At 53.8% G+C, this 19,426-nt stretch overlaps 3 protein-coding genes across 7 annotated transcripts; 1 reads left to right on the top strand and 2 right to left on the bottom strand.

Moving 5' to 3' along the window:
* The first annotated feature begins 38 nt into the window (after window positions 1–38).
* On the top strand, window positions 39–9,567 carry ZNF646 (zinc finger protein 646). 4 transcript variants are annotated; one of them, XM_045849316.1, is made up of 4 exons: window positions 39–444; window positions 2,290–7,658; window positions 8,513–8,662; window positions 8,973–9,567. In XM_045849316.1, the coding sequence occupies exons 2-4, from the start codon at window positions 2,372–2,374 to the stop codon at window positions 9,083–9,085; spliced, it is 5,550 nt and encodes a 1,849-aa protein (XP_045705272.1). In that variant the 5' UTR covers window positions 39–444; window positions 2,290–2,371; the 3' UTR covers window positions 9,086–9,567. The 4 variants fall into 4 exon arrangements, with proteins under 4 accessions (XP_045705272.1, XP_045705271.1, XP_045705274.1 ...); XM_045849315.1 differs by lacking the exon at window positions 39–444 and adding an exon at window positions 621–925; XM_045849318.1 differs by lacking the exons at window positions 39–444; window positions 8,513–8,662 and adding an exon at window positions 621–925.
* Window positions 9,568–9,691: 124 nt separating this feature from the next.
* Window positions 9,692–15,885, bottom strand: PRSS53 (serine protease 53). Its single transcript, XM_045849320.1, has 11 exons — window positions 14,520–15,885; window positions 13,535–13,555; window positions 13,266–13,428; window positions 12,682–12,947; window positions 12,387–12,541; window positions 12,013–12,232; window positions 11,140–11,290; window positions 10,823–11,067; window positions 10,595–10,740; window positions 10,146–10,362; window positions 9,692–9,905 (listed from the first exon to the last, which is right to left on the bottom strand). The coding sequence occupies exons 1-11, from the start codon at window positions 14,575–14,577 to the stop codon at window positions 9,856–9,858; spliced, it is 1,692 nt and encodes a 563-aa protein (XP_045705276.1). The 5' UTR covers window positions 14,578–15,885; the 3' UTR covers window positions 9,692–9,855.
* A 143-nt stretch (window positions 15,886–16,028) lies between these two features.
* VKORC1 (vitamin K epoxide reductase complex subunit 1) lies at window positions 16,029–18,358 on the bottom strand. Of its 2 annotated transcripts, XM_045849321.1 has the most exons (3): window positions 18,004–18,263; window positions 16,964–17,073; window positions 16,029–16,492 (listed from the first exon to the last, which is right to left on the bottom strand). In XM_045849321.1, exons 1-3 carry the CDS (start codon window positions 18,174–18,176, stop codon window positions 16,284–16,286), a joined length of 492 nt encoding a protein of 163 aa, XP_045705277.1. In that variant the 5' UTR covers window positions 18,177–18,263; the 3' UTR covers window positions 16,029–16,283. The 2 variants fall into 2 exon arrangements, with proteins under 2 accessions (XP_045705277.1, XP_045705278.1); XM_045849322.1 differs by lacking the exon at window positions 16,964–17,073 and having other exon boundaries at window positions 16,387–16,492; window positions 18,004–18,358.
* Between the last annotated feature and the right edge of the window lie 1,068 nt (window positions 18,359–19,426).

Below are 19,426 nucleotides of genomic sequence, written 5' to 3'. Positions count from 1 at the left end.
GCCGGAAGGCGGAAGTGGAAGGGAGCTTCCGCGGATAAGAAGAAAAGCAAAGTTTACCAGAGTACCCCTGGCAGAAGGTGGCGGAGAAATAAATTGCTGGGGGTTTCTGTGGGTGCTAAAGACAGGAGACGCCGGACAGTCTTACTGTGTACACCGGGCTCTTAACTTGGGGCCAGATCACCAAGAACTATAAGACGGGAGGACAGAAAGGCCATACTCAAGCTGTGTAATGCCTACATCCTATTACATTCCACAGCATTTCCCTTAACAGGGAGGAGTGCATGAAGCTCCCTCCATCTGTCTTGAGAAGTTTTGCAGGGAGCGTCACGAAAACTGTCACCAAAGTACGGAAACTATGGGTTCAGAACCCTTTTCCCCCTCTTCTGCGCTCAGCCAAAGTGCGCTACATTAATTCTAGCTGCTCTTGCCGGAAGTGTGGCTAAGGTTAGTACTAAATGACGTCGCGCTTTGACCTATGTGGGCGGGGTCAGAGTCGCGTTTTAGCTACTTCTGGCTTAGCGCCGGAAGTGTGTTTATGTAGAACGGGTGCTTGAAGGTTGGTCAGGAAGTGTTCTCTAGGAGGAGGTTTCACCGGGAAGCTTTTGCGGCTAGAACACTTCCTGTTTCCTAGTAACAATAGGAAGTGTCCGCGAAGCTGGGGGTAGACTCCTGGCTCTTGCCAGCTGCGCCCAGTCTGCTCTACCTCCTTCCCTCTCCCCCTTCGTCTTTCCTTCTTCCCCACCTCCCACATCCTGGGAGCCCTGGCGGAGTGTGCGTGTGTGGGAGCGCGAGAGCTCCAGCACAGCCACCCCTTGGGGCGCGCGGCAGCAGTTAGGGTGAGGGTCCCAGTGCGCAGGCGCGCTCCCGTTCGCGGTCCTCAACTGACGCACCCGCGGCGGGAACGAGAAGGGGCCAACTGTGCGAGGTAGGGGTCCTAAGAGGAAATTGGCCTAGGAGATAAGTGAGACGAGAGGACTCAGTTGGTCAGGAGATCGTACGATCAATAGAAGGAATTCAGTCTTGAGGGACGGGCTTTGTGAAGTGAGAGTTCGGGGAGCAGGTTCAATGAGGGGGTTTAGTCGGGGATGGTTGTTATTGGGGTCCGATGGAAGTGAAGAATCAGTCCGAAGAATCAGTCATAAAGCCAAGGTGATTTAGAAGGCACAGGGTCCTGCTATGGAGAGGGCAAAGGCTTTTGGAAAGATTACCTCAATCAGTGGTTTTGCTCGTGTGTATACTGGAACAACAGGCTTTGCTGTGTTGCAGAGACTAAGTGACACAATGAATATTCTTTATTTAGTACAGTGCCCAGCACATGGTAGTGCTCAATTAGCATGCATTGCTGTCATCGTCAGTATTATGAGAGGATATAGAGAACTGAGAAAGGGTCAGTGGTGAGGCTATAGTGAGGAGGTGTGGGAAAGAAAAGGTGGGGGATAAAGAACAACCAGAAATGGGATGGAATTTCCATGATGGAAGATAGTTTGGGTTCAGGGGAAGTAGGTGAAGGGAGTGGCCAATAAAATCTTTTAGGAAGGAGACTTTGTGACTCTAAAAGGAATAGGGGATGTGGGAAAACTAGCCGGCCCCTTTTCTGGAGGGGACCCCTAATTTCATCTCTCAGGCCTTCATCTGTCAACTGGAGAAAGGCTGCTTTTTCACTGCCTCTAGGCTACTCTGTTTAGTTCAGGGGTGAAGGAGGGAGGATTGGACACCTCTTATTGAAAATTCTAGAAAATGTTCAGGTTTCCTTTAAACATGTCACAGGAGATAGATGGTTTATTTGTTTCAGAATGATAGAGAGCTTTGGCTTGGTAGCTCAGTCAGTTAGAGAGTTGACCCGATGCCTCAAGGTTGTGGGTTCAGTTCCCAGTCAGGGCACATATGAAAACCAACCAATTAATACATAAATAAGTGGAACAACAAATTGATGTTTCTCTCCTTTTCACTAAAGTCTTTTTTTCTTTTTAATTATAGAGAGAAGAGAGGTAGGGGCAGTAGAACTTTTTAGGTCTGGTCTGAAGAACAGGTTAATAAGTCTGTGATCAGGGGTCGGTTACATTCCTCCAGACTGTCCTCATCTATACCTATAGGGAAGCTCCCATATTTGGGGAACTTATGTACAGGGTGTCCTTAAATGATGGTACTCCTAGATTAGATCCAGTAGAAAGCGGGTCCCTGGGCATTGTTGTTTGGGGAACCTCTCTGTGACCTCTGGTGAACTTGTTACTTATAGAACCAAGAGGCAAAGTTAATTCAGGCCTTCTAACCACTGCTCCTTCTTCCTAGGCCGTGGCCCCACCACCAGAGGAAGATGCTGCTATCACCTGCCTGTTCTTCCTGAACCTCCAGGTTTCTGCCACACTGCTCCATGGAGGATGTGCCCACCTCACTCAGCTGCTGTGACTGTCAGCGCCACTTTTCTAGCCTCCTGGAACTGTCAAGGCACCGCGAACTGCTCCATTCATCCTCCAACCAGGAGAGTGAGGAGGCTGATAGCATCCCTCTGCCCTATCACTGTCAGCAGTGTGGAACGGGCTACCATCACCCAGGGAGCTTGGTCAACCACTGCTGTACCCACGAGAGTGGCCTTTTCCTCTGTACCACCTGTGGCAAGGGCTTCACCAACCCTATGGCCCTCAAGAGCCACATGAGGAGTCATGCTCCTGAGGGCCACCCCAATGAAGCCACTCCACAGCTCCAGGGGGAGACAGTGTCCACTGACTCCTGGGGCGAGAGGGTTGGCCATGGGGAAAGCTGGGAAAATCAAAAAACTCATGCTGAAGAGACATTGGCTCATGCGTCTGAGCCTGACCACAAGGCAGCTCTGCACACCTGGGAAAACCCACGCACCAGACTAAGAGAGGACTGGGAAAGCCAGCCAAATCCTGAGGAGGCTGCAGAGGGCTGGGGGCTCACCACCAACTCTTCCAGAGCCCCACCGCTCCCCACTCCAGCCAACAGCCTCCTTAGCAATTTGGAACAGTACTTGGCTGAATCAATGGTAAATTTCACAGGGACCCAGGAATCCACTCAGTCCCCTCCTGCTGAGGAAGAGCGGCGGTACAAGTGTAGTCAATGTGGCAAGACTTATAAGCATGCTGGGAGCCTTACCAACCACCGCCAGAGCCACACTCTGGGCATCTACCCTTGTGCCATCTGCTTCAAGGAGTTCTCTAACCTCATGGCTCTGAAGAACCACTCCCGACTCCATGCTCAATATCGGCCGTACCAGTGTCCCCACTGCCCCCGCGCATTTCGGCTTCCCCAGGAGCTGCTGGAACACCAGCAATCCCATGAGGGAGAAAGGCAGGAGCAGCTGGAGGAAGAGAAAGGATTGCCCACTACCAATGGGCACACAGATGAGAGCAGCTGGGACCAGCTTCCTAGTACACTGATGCTGAATGGCTCTGGGGAACTGGAGGATAGTGGCCTGGAGGAGTACCGACCTTTCCGCTGTGGAGACTGTGGCCGTACTTACCGCCATGCTGGGAGCCTTATCAACCATCGCAAGAGCCACCAGACAGGTGTCTATCCCTGCTCCATCTGTTCCAAGCAGCTATACAATGCAGCTGCTCTCAAAAACCATGTGCGGGCTCATCACAGACCCCGGCAAGGACCTGTGGAGGATGGGCAGCCATCTGAACCATCAGCTCTCATGCCTTTGGCTGAGACCACCCACAAAGAGAGAGAGGTCCCCACTACCACCCTGGACTACCGCCCCTATAAGTGCAATGAATGTGGTCGGGCTTACCGCCACCGGGGGAGCCTGGTGAATCACCGCCACAGCCATCAGACAGGAGAGTACCAGTGCTCACTCTGTCCTCGCAAATACCCCAACCTTATGGCCCTGCGCAACCATGTGCGGGTTCATTGCAAGTCTGCTCGCCGCAGCACAGGCTCAGGGGCTGAAGGTCCCTCCAGCCACCTCAAGGTGGAGCCTGACCCAGTGGGAGCAGAGGCAGCCCCATGTACAGATCAGGGGAATAGGTGGAAACATAAAGAGGAGGCCACTGATGTCTCTCCAGTAGCAGACAGGACAGCACCACAGATAAGTAGCATGTATGGGATGCTCTTTGAAGACCGCGAGAGCCTTAAACAACATGGCCAGACCCATGGGGCAGGGGAAAACAGCAGAACAAAGACCAAGGTGTCACCTCCTCGGACATTTGCTTGCCGAGACTGTGGAAAGAGCTATCGCCACTCAGGCAGCCTTATCAACCACAGGCAGACCCACCAGACCGGGGACTTCAGCTGTGGGGCCTGTGCCAAGCACTTCCACACCATGGCTGCCATGAAGAACCATTTGAGACGCCACAGTCGACGGCGGAGCAGGCGGCACTGGAGGCGGGCTGGCCGTGCTGGGGGTAGCGGAGAAGCCAAACTCCCATTAGATGGGAACTGGGCCCAGGAGTTGGTAGAAGACAGTGAGGGCTCGGACTGTCCCCAGGACCCTTCAAGGGGAAGTCCTAGTCGAGCAGAAAAGAACTTAGAAAGTGACATGGGCTGTTTGCAGGCTCAAGCTGAAAGAGACAAATGTGGGCTTGAGAGGGATGAGACCTGTTTCCAGAGTGTTAAAGAGAGTAGCGGTCCTGAGAAAGGACTGGAAAAGGCCTGTTTCCTTGACAACTTGGACATCCCAGGTGATAGGGAAAGCAATGAGACACGCTCCTGTGATGGCCTCACTGGGGTGGATGAAGACCAGAAACTGGTCACTGGCCAGCTCAGTTCCTCTTCCCACTCTGTTGAAGATGCCACTAGCTGGCAGGCTAAAGTCTCCCACACATGTTCTGACTGTGGGCATTCTTTCCCCCATGCCACCGGCCTGCTGAGCCACAGGCCCTGCCAACCACCAGACATCTATCAGTGCTCTCTATGCCCAAAGGAGTTTGACTCTCTACCTGCCCTGCGTAGCCACTTCCAGAACCATAGGCCTGGGGAGGCAGCCCCAGCACAGCCTTTCCTTTGCTGCCTCTGTGGCATGATCTTCCCTGGGCGTGCTGACTACAGGCTTCACCAGCGCCAGGCTCATGACTCCTCTGGCATGATGGAGGGCTCAGAGGAGGAGGGGGAAGATGAAGGATCAGCAGTGGTGGCCTCCACTCATGGTGCCCCACTGCAGCTCTCGGAAGCAGAGCTGTTGAATCAGCTGCAGCGAGAGGTGGAGGCGCTGGATGGAGCTGGTTATGGGCACATCTGTGGCTGCTGTGGTCAGACCTATGATGACCTGGGGAGCCTGGAGCGGCACCACCAAAGTCAGAGTTCTGGGAACACCACAGACAAGACTCCCAACCACTTGGGAGAATCAGGTGATGCCACAGAAATGGTTGCAGGTGGTGTGTTTGAGGGCACAGTGACCTCTCTCTCTGCAGAACGTGGAGTCACAGAGTCTGGAGAGGGAGTAGGTTCCCAGGTTACAGACAGCCTCTGCGTGCAGGTTGGGGAAAGTTCTCCGGAGGACCAGCCCCGCCCCTTCCGCTGCAACCAGTGTGGCAAAACCTATCGCCATGGGGGCAGCCTAGTGAACCATCGCAAGATCCACCAGACTGGAGACTACATCTGCCCTGTCTGCTCCCGCTGCTATCCCAACCTGGCTGCCTACCGCAATCATCTGCGAAACCACCCACGCTGCAAAGGCTCTGAGCCCCAGGTGCGGCCCATCCCAGAAGCAGGAGGCAGCAGTGAGCCCCAGAACACGGCAGAGGAGCGGCTGGGGCAGGCAGAAGTGGGGAAGTTCCAAGAGGAACTTAAAGTAGAGCCCTCAGAGGAGGTGTCAAGGGTGAAAGAAGAGGCATGGGAGGATACCACTGTGAAGGGGGAGGCGATGGAGCTGAGGTTGGAGACTGCAGAGAAGGGCTGCCAGACTGAGGCTAGCTCTGAACGGCCCTTCAGCTGTGAGGTGTGCGGCCGGTCATACAAGCATGCTGGCAGCCTCATTAATCACCGGCAGAGCCACCAGACTGGCCACTTTGGCTGCCAGGCCTGCTCCAAAGGTTTCTCAAACCTCATGTCCCTCAAGAACCACCGGCGCATCCATGCAGATCCCCGGCGTTTCCGCTGCAGTGAGTGTGGGAAGGCATTTCGCCTGCGGAAACAGCTGGCTAGTCACCAGCGGATCCACATCGAGCGGGACAGGGGTGAGGGCACCCGAAAACGGACTCGGGAAGATTGGCCCTTCCGGTGTGGGCAGTGTGGGCGGAACTATCGCCATGCAGGCAGCCTCCTGAACCACCAGTGCGGCCATGAGACAGGCCAGTATAGCTGTCCTACCTGCCCCAAGACCTACACCAACCTCATGGCCTTGAAGGACCATCAGAAGCTACACTCGGAGAACCGGCGGCGGCGAGCAGGGCGATCCCGGCGGGCAGCTGTCCGCTGTGCCCTCTGTGGCCGGGGCTTCCCTGGCCGGGGTTCTCTGGAGCGGCACCTACGAGAGCATGAGGAGGAGACCAAAAGTGGTCAGGAAGGTCTTGGTGGCACAGAGGGCAGCAAGGGGAACCTGGCTGATGACAAGGGACTAGAGGACAGATCAGGTGTTACTGAGTTAGTATCCCAGTTGGAGCATGGAGCCATGAGGCCAGGGGAACAGAGTCATAGCCCCATCAGGACAGCAGGTTCAGAAGCCACAGAGCCAGTATCCTTGGGCCTGGGGCAAGTAGATGGGTGGCAAGGAGATGGGAGACCAGTGAATCATATTGGAGATTGGGTCCCTCAAGGTCATGTACTGACCAAACCAGAAGACGAGTCAGGGGACAGTGTTCCCATAAGCCCTTGCCACCTTGGCAACAGCCAATGCAATGGACCTAGTCTGAGTCACGTGGATAGCTGGGACAAAAGAGATAGTAGCCCTCAGCTCCAACCAGAGATCCACCCCTTTTCCTGCTGCCATTGTGGTAAAACTTGCTGCCAATCAGAAGGCCCCTCGAACCACCACACCCATAAGACAGACAACCATTATTGCCTGCTTTGCTCCAAGGAATTCTTGAATTCTGTGGCCACTAAGAGTCACAGCCACAACCACATAGATGCCCAGACCTCTTTTTGCCCTGACTGTGGCAAGGCCTTTCAGTCCCAACATGAACTAGTCAGCCACCTGCCAACTCATGCCAGGGGCCTCAGTCAGGTGCCACCCCAGATAGAGGACACCAGAGGTCCTGAAGCTGGGACTGTGGAGGATGAGGTGGATCTCCCTCAAGGGAAAGCCCAGAAGTCCCCATCAGATCCCCCCAGGGCCCCAGGAGAGAGTACGCAGAGACCTAACGGGGGACAGAGAGTAAAGTCCACAGTGACTGAAGACGAAGAGCGGCCCTTCCGGTGTGCCCAGTGTGGGCGTTCCTACCGCCATGCTGGTAGCCTGCTAAACCACCAGAAGGCCCACACCACTGGACTCTATCCTTGTTCCCTCTGCCCCAAACTTCTACCCAACCTACTTTCCCTCAAAAATCATGGCAGGACCCACACGGACCCCAAGCGCCATCGCTGCAGCATCTGTGGCAAGGCCTTCCGGACAGCTGCCCGGTTGGAGGGCCATGGGCGGGTCCATGCACCCCAGGAGGGGCCTTTCACTTGTCCCCATTGTCCCCGCCACTTCCGCCGCCGCATCAGCTTTCTGCAGCATCAGCAGCAGCACCAGGAAGAATGGACAGTGGCCAACTCTGGTACGTGGGTATGAATGGGCAGAGGACTGAAGGACCCCAGAGGAGGTAGGCATATGATGGAGGGCAAAATCTGGCCCCAAGGTGATGGGAGAGCAAGGAGTGAGAAGGGAGGGTCGCATGGATTCCAAGAGGTGGTCAGGAGGTTGCGTATAGAATGAGAAAAGTGTGAGGATGCTGCCTTTTGGGTGGTCTAGATCTGAGCCCCTGAGCTGGGTAAATAAATAGCATGGTGGGGTGGGGTGAGGAGTGGTCATGGGTAGAAGCAGCCATCTAGGCTCCTCTGCTGTACCAGAGCCAAAGAATAGTCTTTGTTTTGGAAGTGGAGGCAACTGGGTACCATCTGGCTACTACATTTGGAAATCCTCCTGATCCAACCACTAATGATTCCCAGAGACAGGTAATCTACGTTCTGCGCTTTCCTAGAGTAGGCAGGGAGGCGGGGAATGAGGAATGGGGTGTGGGAGGCACCCCCCCCAACCTCGGCTGGACTTTGTGGTTTCAGTGCAGAGAAGCTGGGTCATTGATTGGTTCCCAGCTTCCTGCCCCTCTTTCCCTACATCTTGTCTCTGCTCCCCCTCCTCTTTTCTTGGAAACTAGACCTTTGGTCCTTTCCTACCAATATTGCCTCACATCACTTCCCCTTCCCTTTATTCAACCCTTTTCTTCTTCCTTTGCTGGGTATGTCCTTTTTAGGATCCAACCAAACCACCCTTTCTACCCGCACACCCCCTAGCACACCCCCTACGACCAGCACACCTTCAACTAGAGGACTGAGTCACAGATAATTGTTTCTTTGAAACCAGGCCCAGCTGCAGCAATAACAGTCATTAGCCCCTATCTCCCTTCTCTATCAGGAAATCTCCAGAGTCACCTCCACCCAGCTGAGCTGGAAGATGAGGCTGTGGAGGAGTGGGACAGCCTGTTTCTTCAACAAGCACTGGGCTTGTTTGCTTCACCTCCTCTTGAGATCTCCCAGGACCCATTCCATTTAGTGGCCACCAAGGGTGGGTGTCCTGAGATGGGAGGCCCTTGACCAGAGATTGTTAGGGAAGGAGGGGTTGGTGGGTGAGATTCCCCTGAGAGAGCTAGTGCGATGGCTTTCAGAATAAAAGATTTCTTGTGACCTCAAGGGAATGAGTAAGGAGCCAGTTAGCCAAGTCTGGGAAAATAATTGGAAGTCCTAGGATTCTCTGGTTCTCATGCAAGTTCCTGGGGACATGGACAGGGCTAGGAAGGGAAGTACAAGCTGTGTGGAGTGGCTCCCTCAGTAACCTACCTCTCTCTCTCTCTCTCTCTCCCCCCGCCTCCCGCCAGAAGCGTCAAAGGCACCAGCGGTGGGCCAGTCATTGCCCCCTCCACCCACCTCCACAACTCCACTCCTGGACCCTTCACCCCAGTGGCCTGCAGATCTCAGCTTCTCCCTCTGAACTTCAGGTCTCCAAAGATGAGAGTATAGGGCAAGAGTATGGGTTGCAGGGAAAGGCTTGATCTCCGTGTTCTACTCAGGAGTAGTTTGGGCATCCCCATCCGTTCTCCTCTCCCTTTGCAAAAAAGACCCAGATCTGACTTCTTTCCCAAGCAGGGGGTGAGGTGTTCCTCATGTCCCTGTCCTTGAAGGACCTCTTTCCCCAGCCTTTGTCACTGTGCTATTCATTATGACCAGTTCTGCAAGAAACCTGGTGCCAGGGTCTGCCATGATGTCAGGCTACCTTCACCAGCCAGATTCCAACACTAGGGACAGGCAGATTCAGAAAGACCAGGGGGTAGGAACGTTACCTGTGGAAGGGGGGCCTTTTGCTACAATTTGTAACTTATTTTCTAAAGTCTATTTTGTAACAATTTATTTAAGTTTAAAAAAAGGAAAATTACACGCCCCCCCATCCCTGCCAAAAAAAAATTTTTCAAAGTATGTGGCTGGTGTGATTATATTTGAGGGGATGGAGAACAGGGAAAGCTGGGACATCTGCATCAGAGAGCAGAGGTGAGAGTGGGGAGTATCCACAGGCAACATCTCCCTGTCCTGCAGGGTTAGGAAACGGCAACTGATGATCCAGGCAGGCTCCTTCCCAAAACCCACTGGGCTGTTGGGCCTGCCCCAGTGTCTGGAACTGTGTGGTTGAGGAATGGAGAGGGGCTGAAGCAGTGATGTGTTTGCAGCATCCCAGAGCCACCTGTCAACAGCCAGCTGGTTGGCCTGTCAGGGAGAGGGAGTGGGGGCGGTGGCTTCATCTTCACAAATCTCCCTCCCTGGAAGGAAGAGGGAAGAGGTGCTACTTAGCCCCCATGATGGATGAGAAAACAGGTGCCGAGAGGTTGGGAGATCTGTTCCAAGTCACAATGATGGAGAGCCAGAATTTGAATCCAGATCGATCTATTGTTCCACACCACCCAGGGCAGCTAGAGGGGACTCAGAACAGATCTTTCCCTAGACAGAGAGAAGGGGTCTGGAGAGGGAAGTGTCAGCAGGAAGGCCCCAGGGCCACATACTTATATTGGCCAGGCAGCTTCCAGTCTCAGCCTCGGGCTGTGGCTCCTCAGTGAAGTACACCTGCCAGTCCAAACTGCTGATCCATTTCTCATAGGTGGGGAGTGCTGTGAAGACCGCAGGCCGTGCGGGGCCTTGGCAGGCATCTCCAAAGCTGTGTAGCCCAGCCAGGAACCATGTGCCCCTCACCTTATGCACCAGTGGTGCCCCAGACAGGCCCTGTCAGAGATCAGGCGGCACTAGGTGACTTCCTCTTACCCCTAGGCAGCTGCAAGGGGCAGAAGGGGCTAGGGGCTGGCCTGAGCCTCTGGCTCTTTGAGTGCCAGTTGGCAGAAAGGCTGAATTTCAGGTAAGAGGCAAGTCTGGAGGCCAAGCCTGGCAGGTCTTGTATATGAGGTGCAGGGTGAGGATGATGGGTCTGTGGGATAAGGTTTGGAGGACTGGGGCTTACCTCACAGCGGGGTGGCTCACCCACAACACTGGTACACACCATCCCTGGCAGAATGGGGATACTATTGCTCCCAAGGGTAGTTTGTAGCCGGCTGCAGGCTCTGGGCCCCAGGAAAGTGACAGGCACTGTCTGAGGGGAGCTGGTGCCTGTGGTGAGGGGGCAAAGACCTGGCTGCCCCAGTGGCCTCTAGGCTGGATGGACAGCTGGTGGTGGCCCCACCCTACATACCTGCTCCTTGGTGAGCCAGCCCCAAGACCCAGCCACGTTCCCCATCAGGCAGGTGGTGGTTAGCGTAGGGCAGGCAGAGGGGCCGCAGGCTGGGGCCTAATGTCACGGGCTGGGCCAGCAGCAGGAGGGCCACGTCATAGCCTCCCTCTGGGTGGGTGTAAGCCCCATGCAAGATGAGTTGCTTGAGGTTGTGTTCCTCTGGTCCAGTGCCCAGCCTTACGCTCCATTCCTCTGGGCTCTGACGCCTGTGCAGAGACAGCACTGAAAGCATTGGGTGGCAGGTTGCCGGTCACAAAGGTGAGGGAGACAGGGCTTACCCAATGAAGCAGTGGGCAGCAGTCAGCACCACCTTCTCTGATACCAGGGCTCCACCACAGGCCAACTTCCCCTGGTGCTTCAGCCTGGCGTCCCAGGGCCATGGGGAAGGGGATTCTGCTTGGGCCCCTTCTCTCCCCAAGGTTCCGCAGGCTGAAACAGATTACACCATCTGTCTTCTTGCAAAGTGTTCACTGCATGCCAGAACCTGTGCTAAGCGCTTCCCATGTACTATCAGATCTTCACAACAGCCTTTTAAGTTGAATTTTGCTAGCCTTGTAACCAAAGTTCTAGAGAGGTTAAGTGACTTTCTAGCTCAGTAACTAGAGGTAGATAGTAGATTTGATATTCAAAGCCAGGGCCTAAGCTCTTAACCTTGATGGTCCAGCCTGTTCATCATTCCTCCACTCCATCAGTCTGCACCCCTCCAGGCTTGGACTGGCCCCAGAATTCCTGGCTCACTAGTGCTTCTCTTCCCATCAAGACAACTTCCGTCCAAGAAATTATTTTGTATGCAATTTGCATGTTAGTCACTTTATTCTAGAATTCTGAGTGGGAGCCATGCCCTGTCCAGTCTCACTGGGTTCCTGCTTGGAAATTTGCAGCTAACCTCAAAAACCTTCAGCCAGATCAGAGAGATCCCTCTTCTTACCTAAACTCCAAACCCATAAAGTTTTGAATCGTTTATGCCACTCAGCCCTAAATAGGGCTGTTCCCATTGTAAGTGCTCAAAGGGACGGGCCTTAAAAGCCTCCTAGTTAGCAGGTGGATGCCCTGTGCCAATTATTTCAAGTGGCTTCTACCAGTTGCCCAGAAGTCCTCATGCAGGCCTGGGTATCCCCACATGTCACACTCTTAACAGCCTCTGCTCTTACCTATGCAGCTGTCCTCATCACTGATCTCCAGGGTCTCTGGGTTCTGGGTCAGAAAGGCTGCCCCCCAAGCTCGAGCCTGCAGCCAGGAGCTGTGAGCAGCCATGTTGGTCAGCAGCACAGGAGTGTCTTCCTGGGCACAGCTTGATGTGAAGCTGATGATCCCAGCCTGAACCCAGTGTCCATCAGGCTCATGGCACAGCACAGGACCCCCAGAATCTCCCTGGAGCAGGCAACGGAGCCAAGGAGAGACCCTGAACCCCAGCCCTGGGCAGACACCCTCTGCAGCCCTTCCACCCATCCCTGTGGATTAAGGACCCAGCCTGAAGCCAGAACCCCTCCCTTTCTGCTCCCTTCCCCTCTCCTCCCCCTCAGACCTGACAGGGCCCCTGCACCCCAGGCTGGGCACCCCCACACAGCATCCCAGGCCGGGCTGGGCTGGCCAGAAGCCGCTGGTGCAGCCTGTTGTAGAGACAGTTACACGTGGGGCGGCTGATTAGACGCAGGCGCAGATTCCGTAGGGTCCTGGGAGCTGGCAAAAGACAGGAGATTGGGGCCAGAGTCTGGGCTCTGGGGAGCAAGGGAGACTAGAAGCAGGGACAATTGGCAACTGAGTCTGTGTGACAGGCAAATGGAGTGCCTCTTCAGGCTTTAGTCTGGGACAGCACTTACCATCATTGGTGTCCTGATCCCAGCCAGTGGCCCAGCAAGAGGTCCCAAAGTGGAAGCGATGGGCAGGTCGGGGCAAGCAGAGGGGTGTGTGGGCTGTAGGGTGGGCGAGCTGTAGCAGGGCCAGGTCTGAGCCCTGGCTATAATGGTTATAGGCCCTGGGAAGCTGCAGAGCAGTCACCCTTACCTCCTCAGCGCCTGGGCTCAGCCCCTCACGCTGCAGGGAGCCCAGGACAACTGACCAGGAGTTCAGTTCTGTCACTGCGGCCCTGGAAGGAGAGGGACAAGGCCCAGTCATGGAACGCAAAGGGAGACAGTGACACCAAAGAAGACAACAAGCAGGTGAAAAATGGATGAGTATCAGCCCATGGCTTTAAGCAAGGTCCTTCTCCCAAGCTGTTCTCATTTGTAAGGCTTCTACCACGAAGGTTGTTAAGCTTAACTTGATAATAAGTACCTGGCACATAGCATAGTCTCAATAAATGCTACTTTGTTATTGTAGGGGCAGGGATCCATCTTACAGAGTTTGGGGACAAATCACCCACCCGCAAAACCAGAAACCTCGTCTGACCCCAGCCACAACTCACTTTTCAAAACAGTGGGCAGCGGTGAGGACCCAGGTGTCTGCCACTAGGGATCCACTGCAGATGTGGATGCCCTGCCGCCTCACACTGGCCTGCCACGGCCACTCGCCAGGCCCTGTGTTGCCCTCCTGAGGTTCAGGGGGGCCAGGGCCACGCTGCCCACAAGCTGTAGAGAGGGGTGGGTCAGGCTAACAGCAGGCCCCTATCCTGCCCTCTCCCAGGGTCCAACCCAGACCCAAGTGAGAACCAGGCCCCATCTGTCCAGAGCTTACCATGCTGAGCTGCTTGAAGACCTAGGAAGACAGAGACACAGGTGAGACGTGGGGACACAAGCCTTACCTGCCTGGCCCAGCTTTGGTGGAGGTGACAGGTTGGGGGACAGACCCTGCCTGGGCCCTTGAGTATGACTCTGGCTACCTCACCAGCCCCTCCCAGAATGAAAATATTTATATGAGGTCAAGAAACAGCTTTTATTAGAACCTATTCAGAACATATGCTCCGTAATTAATTATCCTTCCTCAGCTGCGCTCAGCACTCCAGGGCCCAAGGAACAGGGCCCAGGGTTCAGACTGGGACTAGGCCATCTCTCCTCCAGGCTTCAGAACCCCCAACTCCTGCCCCTGCCACTGAGTCAGGGAGGCAGCCTGTGTAAGTGGAGAACATTAGCTTAATTGTGCCCTCAGCCAAGGAAGCCTAAGAGGAAGGATTAGAGGCCTGTGTCATGTCCAAATGAGGAAGGGCTCTGAGGGATTGAGGCTCACCCCACCCATTCAAACGACTCAGACTCCTCCACCTTTCCAGAAACTGCCATGCTCAACTAAGGAGTCCCCTGCCCTGACTCTTCCCTGTAATAGGCATACACAAACACACCCATTGAGCATCTGAGCCAGGAGAGATGGGACATATGTAAAGACCAGGGAACTGAGGCTAAAGGGCCTCAGAACTTGCCTAGGGTCTTCCTGGAAGTAGAGACGCAAATGGGCACAGGGTACATACACAGGGTACAGGCACTGTGACAGTTCCTGCAGACATAGGCTGTAATCCAGCTCAAGAAAATCACCCATTTTTAAACACAGGCAGCCACATCCATCTCCCCACACACATAGGCAGACACAGTTATGTCACTACAGGTAGACTGTCACTGTGCAGGCAGTCTTTCTCACACACACACCAAGCTGCGGAGGCTGCTGCGGCAGAAGGTGTCTCCTGAACCTTCACCATACCACTTCCCCACCCACTCAGTCACAAGTGGCTCACCCTCTATGAAGACCACAGCTCCCAGGATAAGCAGCCCTGGTCCCCAGCTCTGCTTCATTGCTGCTCCATGCCGCTCTGCTGCCTGTGCTGTGGTTCTCCGGCCACCTGGGTCTTCATAGCTCCACCTCTGCTCCACCCCCAGTTGGCTAGGAGTCAGGTGTCATTGCTTTTCCTAGGCTGGCAGGGAGCCAGTGGCTCCTAGTTCTTGGGCTGTAGCTGTGTGACCCTGGGCTATTTATTCACCAACACTCGCTGGGCCTTAGCCATGGCTAGACTACCTGGGTTCAAATGCCAGTTCCCCCACTCACTTGAGTAACCTTGGACAGTTAGCCTGTCTGTGCCTTGTCTGAAAAAACTCAAGACTTTTTTAATGTAAAAATACTTATACCAGAGCCTGGCATAAAGTAAACCTGCTCCCAGCATGGAAGCTATCCTCCTGTAGCTACAAAGGGTACAATGGGCAGGCCCTCCCTGTTCTCACTTTTCATTTCAGCTTCTCCAGCTCTCTCCCAGGCTCAGGTCCAGGTGGATTTCATATACCTTCTCACATCTTGCTTCAGATAGTGTGTTCAGGGCTGGCTGTCAAGAGGCCAGGGCTCTTGGCTACTTGCCAGCTATGAGACTGGTCCGTCTCAATACCTCTCTGGGCCTGCTGCCTTTCCGGCATTCAGGGTTACAGTGGTGCCCACCTTTCTTGCTGGTGTTGGAAGACTCAGTCAGGAGGGGAAAACAGGGTGTATCATTTTTCTCTTCCTGACTTCTACCTCGGGCCAGCCCAGACTGTTCAGGAACCCTAATGCCAACACAGAGGCAGCCGTGGATAGGGTGAAGAGCACTGACACTGGAGCCAGAGGGCTCTGGTGAATTAAAATCCTAAGGGCTCTCTAACTCCCCATCTGGGTAGTAGCTGTGTGATCTTAGGAAAATTGCTTAGCCTTCCTATACCTCAGTTTTCTCATCAAACTAGGGATAATAATGGTACCAACATCATACCATTGCTATAAGAATTAAGTGAGTTCACACATGTCATGTTGTTAAACAGTGTTTGGCGTACAGGTAAGTGTTCAGTAGATATTAGGAAAAACAAATCTAAAACACAACCTGTCTCTGGCCCTTCAGGCCACCAAGACTATCTTGGGGTGGTAGAAAAGGCAGCCAGAAGGGTTAAGGTTATGCTGTAAGAACTTCCCAGCAAGCATGTATAGAACCAGAAGGGCAGCTTGCCATTGTAAGTGCATTCTTGGCCCTTATAGGAGAGGAGGCCTGGCTCCATGGGCAGCAGGGACAAGCTGCCAGCCTATTTCCTGGGGGTGGGGGCTGGTGGCACCCCAGGTCTTGCTGACTCCACATGCTGGAGACGGAACTAAGGGTTCCTGGGAAGGGTTTCCTAACCCTTCCCAGGCAGGCCCTCCACTATCCTTCTGACTCATATCCTTCCAGTCCCAGAGGAGGCAAGACTCAGGGAGGCCCAACACTTAGGATCCCTGGCAGACAGGTGGCTCAGACTTGGCCAGTTTAAGAAATTTTATTGCTCAGAACCTTCCCTCCTTGGGCAGTGGCAGGAGCTTTGGAAACCAATCCTTGGGGACAGAGCCAGAGGCAATAGGTGGAGGAAAGAGTGTGGCACATTTGGTCCATTGTCCTGTTTTGGGAGTACGGTGGAGGTGGGTTGTAGACTCTTATACGGACCCAGACATGTCCCCCTTGGGCAAGGTTGACATGCCAAAGCAGACCATAAGAGGTCAGCCTGGCTTGGGGTAAGGACTAGTGCCCCTTGACCTTGTCCTGGGGTCCCTGGACCTCCCAGAAGCTGAGCACCATCAGGCCCACATTGACGGCATAGGTAGTGATGCAAACAATGCAGAAATCATAGAGCACGAAGAACAGGATCCAGGCCAGGTAGACAGAACCAGCAAGAGACACTAGGGAACTCAGCAGCAGCAGGATAGATACCCAGCGGCCCCGGAGGCAACCTGCAAGGGAAAAAAGGGTCAAACATGGGCTTCAGGGATTGGTCACCTCTAGAACATTACCATGACTTCATGGTGCCACCCAGACAGCAGAGGCTGCAGGAGAAGAGTCTAAAATAAGAGGGTCTGACAGTCCCCACCAAGGCCTTCACTTTCCTATCTGTTTAATGATCCCCGGAGCCCAAATAGTGAACTTCGCTGCTGACATTTCATCTACATGAGATGAAAGATAATCTGTTAAGATTCCTGCCTCCCCACTGATGCTGTCCGAAAAGAATTTCTGAGTCTTTCCTACAAAACTGGTGTTGAAAGGCTCCTATCAGTTACCACCCTTAGAGTGCTCAGTGATGAGCAACTCCCTGTCAGCTAGCTGTATGAATCCCCCAAATTGCAAGGGAAGGGGCTGGGCTGGCCAAGGAAGGAAGGGCTGTCATGAAGGGGTGGGGCCTGCAAGGAAGGGGCAGGGAGAGTTACCTAATAGCAACTGTAGTGTATAGAAGATGCAACCGAATATGCTGTTGGATTGATTGAAGACACTGTCTGGCCCCAGTACTTGTTCCACCAGTCCGAAGCCCTGACCCCACCTGGTGTGTGTAGGGGGAGAAGCCCAGGTAAGGAGCGTCAATCCAGTGCCTTGGGCCGTCCTGGAAGGGTGATTTCCAAAAAGCCACCTATGCTGGCCTCCTTCCCATTGTTGCCATTTCTTGCAATCCTAGCTTCAGGTCCAGGGTCGATGACCGCCTGATGAAGCTTCCCTTTGGCCACGTCAGGCATCCGTGTGTTAGCTCCTATGTTCCCCTATTCCCAGGCCCAGTCTGGACATGGTTCCCCCTTAGGCCCCTCTTTTCACCCTAGACCTTCAATAATTTATTAAAAATTTGTATTGATTTGAGAGAGAGAAGCATCATTTTGTTGTTTCAATTACTTATGCATTCACTGGTTGATTTTTGTATATGCCCTAACTGGGATCAAGCCCACAAGATGGCAAGGTGGGAAATAATGGTTGACCTTGCTTAGTCACCAGAGACTGGGAATCTGGAGCAGAGTTCTGTCTGCCTTGGACCTCTTAATTCTCCAGCTCCCTGGCCACCCGTTCCCTTCCTCTGTATTCAGTCATCTCAATAACCCCAGGCCCTCAAGCACAGCCACACACGGCCACCTTATCCCCAGGCACAGCCATACTCAAGACCACCATCGTTTATTCTGCGTTACCCATCCTGCCTGGTAACCGTTATTCCCTGGAATCCAGATCCACATGTTACTCCCCAGAATAACTGCAGTCCCCAGCACTATCTGCCTCCCACCCCGCCCAGCATTCCTATCTCTGACACACCCACACCCCATTCACAAGGCAATGCCCCCTTAAGAAGCCCAGCCCCCCATGCATCCGCTTGCTGACACGCCAATCCCAGACTCCAGAACCATTTGGCAACCTGGCCGCCATGCACACCTGGTCCCCATGCACTGCTCCCATGAGCAGTCTGATGCCCCAAGCCTTCCACTCCCGCGCGCACCTGGAGGAGAAGACGCGCGAACAGCTGATGGCCGTGCCCACATCGCAGAGAGCACGGTAATCCCGGTCCCGGGCGCGAGCCGCCTTCACATGCAGCGCGTAGAGCGAGAGCACTAAACCCGTGAGGCACAGTGCCAGCCTCACCCAACCGGGGCTCCCCCAGGTAGCGCCCATATCTCCGGGTCAGGCCAGAAGCGCCAGCCGCAGGAAAACCAGCCACGGAGCAGGGGCGGGGCAGGGTATGGCCACGCCCTCTCCCTCCCCTCAGGGTGAGGGACATCCTGGTCTCCCACTCCCTGATCCAATTGGGTTTTCTTGGGACTTGGTAGGCGTGCTGGTGAGGTAGCGAAACAGCAAGAAATGCTGTTACGTGAAAATCAGATGAAAGGTGGTGGGTGGGTAATTACGGACCAGGGGTCATGGCAGGCATTATGGGACTTGTAGTCCGAGCGGCCGCTATGCCTCAAGGGAAATGGAGTCTCTGGAGTTTTAAAAATTACCTATGTATGTTAATTATAGCTAAGAGTATATAGAGGAGAGCCCCCACCACCACAAAAGGAATTATCCTCTGGAGGGCAGGCATCTTGTAGTACAGGCTTCCCCTGCTAGATGAGTGTTCCAGGAACCCATCTGTATCAGTGTACCCGCTGGCATTGCTGTGAGAGCCTGCATTTGGCTTCCCCCAAGCTTTTTTGAAGACTCTTTAAACTCTTCGCCCATTCATAGTGGGTGACTTATGAACGCACCTGCCCACACTGTGCTGAGTGTTCAGAAGTTTTTAACCAAAAAACGGCATGACCTCCGGTGCCCCGTCTTCCCTATTCACCCTATCTCCCCAGAGTGACTTTCTCTCCACCCCACTCCATGAAAAAAGTCTTCAAAGGGAAACGTTTTGCTGATGTTGAAGAGGTGAAACAAAAAAACGGCAGGAGCACTAAAAGGCATCAAAATCGAGTTCAAAAACTGTTCTTTTTAAAAAAAGATTTTAATTTATTTTTAAAGAGAGGGGAAGGGAGGGAGGGAGAGAGACATCAATGCGTAGTTGCCTGTCATGCGCCCCCTACTGGGGACCTAACCTGCAACCCAGGTATGTGCCCTGGACTGGGAATTGAATCAGGGGCACTTTGGTTGCTGTTGGGCACTCAATCCACTGAGCCACACCAGCCAGGGAAAGTTCAAAAACTGTTTTTGAGCAGTGGAAAAAACCTCTTAATAGGTGTATTGCATCAAATGGAGAGAACTTTGAAGGTGACTAAAATTTAAACATGTTAGAATAAATACATAATATTTTATACATAAATTCATGTTTTTTGGGTCCCTCCTCCCTTTCCCTCCCCCTCCCCTCCCTTCCCCTTCCCCTTCCCCTTCTTCTCTCCCCTTCCTTTTCTCTTTCTCCTCTTCCTCTCTCTCTCCCTCTCTCCTTT

This window comes from Phyllostomus hastatus, unplaced genomic scaffold (genome assembly GCF_019186645.2).
Source record: "Phyllostomus hastatus isolate PE091 unplaced genomic scaffold, TTU_PhHast_1.1 phas_contig_64, whole genome shotgun sequence".
Lineage (NCBI taxonomy): Eukaryota > Metazoa > Chordata > Mammalia > Chiroptera > Phyllostomidae > Phyllostomus > Phyllostomus hastatus.
The sequence above is the reverse complement of the archived record's forward strand: the minus strand, read 5'-3'. Positions and strand labels throughout refer to the sequence as shown.